Below are 6,141 nucleotides of genomic sequence, written 5' to 3'. Positions count from 1 at the left end.
GGTATTGAGCCAGTTACAAGGGAAACTCTGCCAGTTTTTCGGTAGAAGTCAATCTTGTTATTTTATCGTGCTTTGCATAGAAGGGCAAATAGGTCATTTGTGCCCGACATTCGCCAGGTGTCGGACACGCACAGGGTCTGGCTCGGATTCCAAAACGGAATTTGGATCGGGTCCTGTCAACTTGGTATCAGAGCATTAGGTTTCATTTCCTATAGACTTTGCACTTTGTGCATCCTCGTTTTCCTGAAAATCTGTTTTTTGTGACAGTACAGATGGGCCCTAAGCGTGGTGGTGTCCGTAGAGGGACTAGACAGTCGTCCCGACAAAGGGGACAGGATCCCTAGTTCGGGCAGGAGGAAGTTCCTGTTCCTGCACCGGTACCTGAACCGGTAGAGCAGTCTGTTGTTGGAGGCTCGTCAGGAGCCGTACCTGCTGTGCCTACTATGCAGGGAGATCCCAACTTCCAGCAGACTTTGGAGTTGCTGACTCAGGCTTTAGCTAGGACTGGGCAGCCCAGAGATCCCTCATTGGGATATGCTGATCAAGCTAAGAGGATTGGGGCCACTGATTTTGATGGTGATGGTAACCCAGCAGTTGCTGAGGAATGGATAGAAAGGATGGAGCGGATCATGGAGGTCATGGTTGTTCCACAGAACTGCAGGGTTACTCTGGCTACCTTCTTCTGGATCAGAAATACCAGACATTGGTGGGATTCGGTTAAGATGAGATATCGGGATCCTTTAGCCATTACGTGGCAAGTATTCAGAGCCGCATTTGACAGTCAATACTATCTACAAGCCTACCAGAATGTGAAGATGCAAGAGTTTTTACAGCTGGAGCAGGGGATAATGATAGTATTAGAGTATGAGCAAAGGTTTAATGATCTGTCTAAGTATTGTCTTCCACTGGTGGAGGATGAAATCAAGAAGTGTCAACTTTTCACTATGGGGTTAAAGGCTTCCATTCGAGATATCGTGATCAGTCAGCGGTTGACTAACTTTGGTGATGTGGTAATGTCTGCCTCGTTGATTGATAGCAGCTAGATGATGGTCAGACCATGGGGTGAACCTCGTAGGCAGCAGTTTGACATAGGCGGTCCTAGTCAGGGATCATCCAAGAGAGGCAGTTACAGTTCTGGATCATCTAGTGGCCACAGCTACGGAGGATACTGACCTGGCTTTAGTTCCAGTAGAGGTTCCAACCAGAATGGCAGTTCTGGAAACCGCTCCGGGGGAAGTACAGCTAGAGGTACTGGGAGACAGTTGCTGTCAGCATCTGGCAGGAGGAGTCGCCGCCAATGTGCCAAGTGTGGTAGGTACCATTCTGGGATTTGCCAACAGGGCACTGCTGGATGTTATTATTGTGGACAGTCTAGACATTTTCAAAAGGATTGCCCGCTGTTCCTTCAGAATAGAGAGACCACAGCTGCATCGACTCTGGGGACAGGTATGCAGGGTAGATCAGAGGAGATACCACAGTTTGTGGAGGCTTCGTCCAGTGGTGGAGCCCAGACCAGTGTAGCTAGCCGAGGTAGCAGTCAGCAAAGGGGACGTGGTGGACGTTCCAGGGCCACAGGCAGAGTGTATAACATGTCCCAGCAGGAAGCACATGCATCACCTGATGAAATTACAGGTATTTAATCGGTCTTTGGAATTCTTGCTAGAGTTTTGATTGACCCTGGGGCTACGCACTCGTTTGTCACACCTAGTTTTGCCCACAATGCCAATGTAAGACTTTCAGCTCTGCAGAACGAACTGGCGATCTCGGTACCTACAGGAGAGATTTTTAGGGTAGGTACAGTGTATCGAGATAGTATAGTGATGGTGGGAAATGTGTTTTTGGAGGCAGATTTAATTCCCTTAGGCATGGTTGACTTGGATGTCATTTTAGGGATCGATTGGTTGGCCAGACATCGTGCTCCAGTAGATTGCTTCAGAAAGAAGTTGTATTCCGTAGTCTCGGACGACCTAAAGCAACGTTTTATGGCGAACGTAGAGTGCTTCCATCTTGCCTCATTTCAGCTATGACGGCAAAACGGTTGCTCAGAAAAGGGTGCTCAGGATATATAGCGCATGTAATTGATACCAGAGATAATAGGCTGAGATTGGAAGATATTCCAGTCGTACAGGAATTTCCAGATGTATTCCCCGAGCATCTTCCTGGATTACCTCCTCATCGGGAGATCGAGTTCATTATTGAGCTCGCTCCAGGAACGAATCCTATTTCTCAGGCACTGTACCGAATGGTTTTTCTCCTTGGGGTGCTCTAGTGTTATTTGTTAAGAAGAAGGATGGCACCATGAGATTATGCATTAACTACAGGCAGCTGAACAAGATCACAGTGCTGAATAGATATCCATTGCCTCGCATTGATGATTTGTTTGATCAGCTGATGGGTGCCAATGTATTTTCTAAGATTGATTTGAGATTTGGATATCATCAATTACAGGTGAAAGAAGAGAATGTGCCTAAAACAGCGTTTCGAACGAGGTATGGGCACTATGAGTTCCTGGTGATGCCATTTGCATTAACTAATGCGCCAGCTGCATTTATGGACCTCATGAACAGAGTGTTTCGACGTTACTTAGATCGCTTAGTGATTGTGTTCATAGATGACATTCTGGTGTATTCTAAGAGTCAGAAGGCACATATGAAGCATTTAAACATTGTGTTGAAGACTTTGAGAATGAGGCAACTTTATGCCAAATTCAGCAAGTGTCAGTTCTAGTTAGACAGAGTGAGTTTCTTGGGGCACGTGATCTCTGCAGAGGGCATTTATGTTGATCCTCAAAAGATTGAAGCAATAGTAAATTGGCTACGACCAACCAGTGTTACTGAGTTACGGAGTTTTCTTGGGTTAGCTGGGTATTACCATCGCTTCTTGGAAGGGTTCTCCACCATAGCGGCGCCTCTCACCTATTTGACAAAGAAATGAGTTAAGTTTGTGTGGTCAGATAAGTGTGAGGAGAGTTTCATCGAACTCAAGACCAGGCTGACCACTGCTCCGGTTTTAGCACTTCCGGATGATAGTGGGAACTTCGTGATATACAGTGATGCGTCTCAACAAGGACTTGGGTGTGTGCTGATACAACATGGTAGGGTGATCGCTTATGCTTCTAGACAACTGAAGAAGCATGAGCTAAATTATCCTGTTCATGATTTGGAACTTGCTGCAGTAGTTTTTGCCTTAAAGATTTGGCGGCATTATCTTTATGGGGAAACATGCCAGATCTTCACAGATCACAAAAGTTTAAAGTATTTATTCACCCAAAAGGAATTAAATTTGAGGCAAAGAAGATGGTTAGAGTTGATAAAAGATTATGACTGTACCATTGAGCATCACCCAGGAAGAGCTAATGTTGTTGCGGATGCACTTAGTAGGAAATCTTCAGGATCTGTAGCTTATCTTCGAGGAAGGTATTTGCCATTGATGGTAGAAATGAGGAAGCTCAGAATTGGGCTAGATATGGATAATCAGGGAGCACTGTTAGCTACTCTCCATGTGAGACTAGTGCTAGTGGAACGAATACTCGCAGCTCAATCCCAGGATCCTTTGATTTGCACGCTGCGAGTGGAGGTTGCAAATGGCGACAGAACTGATTGTTCCATAAGAAATGATGGAGCGTTAATGGTAGGTAACAGGTTATAAGTCCCTAATGATGAAGTTTTAAAAAAGGAGATTCTTGAGGAGGCCCATGAGTTAGTGTTTGCAATGCACCCTGGAAGCACAAAAATGTATCATACTTTGAGAGAGCACTACTGGTGGCCTTTTATGAAGAAAGAAATAGCGGAGTATGTCAGAAAGTGCTTAATTTGTCAGCAAGTGAAAGCTGAGCGACAGAAACCATCAGGGCTATTGCAACCACTCCCGATTCCTGAATGGAAGTGGGAGTGGATTACGATGGATTTCATGTTCAAACTTCCCCGAATGCAGAGTAAGCATGATGGAGTATGGGTAATCGTAGATCGACTCACCAAGTCCGCTCATTTTCTGCCGGTGAGAGCAAATTATAGTTTGAACAAACTAGCTAAGATTTTCATAGATGAGATAGTGAGACTTCATGGAGTACCAGTATCCATTGTTTCAGATCGAGACTCACGGTTTACATCCCGTTTTGGACAAAGTTAAATGAAGCCTTTGGAACCCAATTGCAGTTTAGTACTGCATTTCACCCCCAGACAGATGGTCAGTCTGAGAGAACAATTCAGACATTAGAAGATATGTTGAGAGCTTGTGCACTTCAATTTCGGGGTGATTGGGATGAGAAGTTACCACTTATTGAGTTTGCGTATAATAACAGTTATCAAGTAAGTATTGGAATGTCTCCATTTGATGCCTTGTATGGAAAATAGTGTAGAACTCCATTCTATTGGGATGAAGTGGGTGAACACAGATTGGTAGTATCTGAGGATGTTCAACTGACAAAGCAACAAGTGAACATAATTAGAGAACGACTCAAGATAGCCCAGGACCGACAAAAGATTTATGCGGACAATAGAAGAAAAGACCTTTAGTTTGAAGTTGGAGACTGGGTATTTTTGAAATTATCACCTTGGAAATTATCACCTTGGAAAGGTATAGTGAGATTTGGGAAGCAGGGAAAACTAAGTCCTCGCTACATCGGACCCTATGAGATTATAGAGCGTGTGGGTCCAGTAGCTTACAGGCTTGCTTTGCCTGTTAATCTAGCACGATTGCATGATGTTTTCCATATCTCCATGCTCCGAAAGTATATTTCTGACTCTTCCCATGTTTTAGAGGAGCAACCAGTAGAATTGGAGGAGGATTTTACTTATGTGGAGCAACTAGTTCCGATTTTGGATTGGAAGACGCAAGTGTTGCGATCGAGAGAGATTCCACTTGTGAAGGTTTTATGGAGGAGTCATACTGTGGAAGAGGCTGCATGGGAACCCGAAGACCAAATGCGGAGGCAGTACCTCCACCTCTTCGAGTCACAGGTGCGTAAATTTCGAGGACGAAATTTTTATAAGGGGGGTAGGTTGTAATGACCAAAACCTAAAATTCATATTTAATTAGTAATTTATTATGAGGAAAGACAATTTTACCCTTGGAATAATTTATTAAAGAAAAGTTGACTTTTTGACCGAAAAGGAATTTGACAATTCCACATACACCGTTGCGTAGAGCACGACGAAACAAGTTCGTAGACACGAAGTGGACTCGAATTGGAGTTTTAACGAAGAACATACGGTTAAAATATCACGAGGGGTAAAATGGTAATTAGGAAAAATCAGATTTTTAAAACCCTCACTCTCTCTCTCTTCTCCCACAGTTTCTTTCTTTCTTTCTTTCTTTCTCTCTCTCTCTCTCTCTCTCTCTCTCTCCCCCTCCCGTCGCAAACTCCCTCCCCCCCGATAGTTTTTTTTCTTCGATTGGCCGTCGCCACCACAGGCCGTCGTTGGCCACAAGATCGGACTCGTTCGAACCCCCGCCACCTCCTCTTCCCTTTCTGATCACTCTCAGCCCGTGGAACTGCTGGTGCTGGCCGGAAACTGAAGAAAACCGAGCGGTTTTGACAGAAACTTCAAACCGTTCGTTCTCCCTCAATTCTTCTTCAAATTTGTCGAGTAAGTTATGGATTTCTACCTAATTTCCATGCTCTAGCTGATGGTTGGGTAGGTTTGCATCGATTTTGACCGTAACTAGCTCGGTTTTCAAATTCGGTCGGTTTTTGGCCTCCGTGTTTGGCCACTTCTGGTCAGTTTTTGGGGTAGGTCCAAGAACAAAAGTGGTTCCAAATATGGTGTTATATCTAGGGTAGGAGTTTGGAGCCGTGGTTTTGAGATTTTTCGGCGATGCATAATCGCTTTGGACACCCAGCGCTGCCGGTGCGTGCGGCGGCGCATGGGCGAGGGTAGTGAAGTGGCACTATGTCTTGATGCGATCCTTAGGTTGTCACGAGCGCGTAGGAATTCGTGGATCTCAATTTGGATACCGTTTGAGCCTCGAACGGATTTTCCATATTGTGCGATTTCCGGGTTCAATATGGTTGAGCTGTTGGATCGTAATCTTTTTCAGATATGTTACTCTAGATAATTTCAGAATGGTGTAGGATTCGACGGATTGTGAATCGGAGTCCCGGATACTCCGAAATCGCGAACCCTAGGGCTAGGGTTTAGA

The 6,141-nt window shown here is 44.8% G+C and overlaps 1 protein-coding gene across 1 annotated transcript; it reads left to right on the top strand.

Annotated features, from left to right (window-relative positions):
• The first annotated feature begins 443 nt into the window (after positions 1 to 443).
• LOC117612609 lies at positions 444 to 2,269 on the top strand. The gene is made up of 4 exons (XM_034341288.1): positions 444 to 1,010; positions 1,093 to 1,311; positions 1,410 to 1,632; positions 2,022 to 2,269. The coding sequence occupies exons 1-4, from the start codon at positions 444 to 446 to the stop codon at positions 2,267 to 2,269; spliced, it is 1,257 nt and encodes a 418-aa protein (XP_034197179.1).
• Positions 2,270 to 6,141: the final 3,872 nt, after the last annotated feature.

Source organism: Prunus dulcis, unplaced genomic scaffold (assembly GCF_902201215.1).
Source record: "Prunus dulcis unplaced genomic scaffold, ALMONDv2, whole genome shotgun sequence".
Taxonomy (NCBI): Eukaryota; Viridiplantae; Streptophyta; class Magnoliopsida; order Rosales; family Rosaceae; genus Prunus; species Prunus dulcis.
This window is presented reverse-complemented; position numbering and strand designations above follow the sequence as displayed.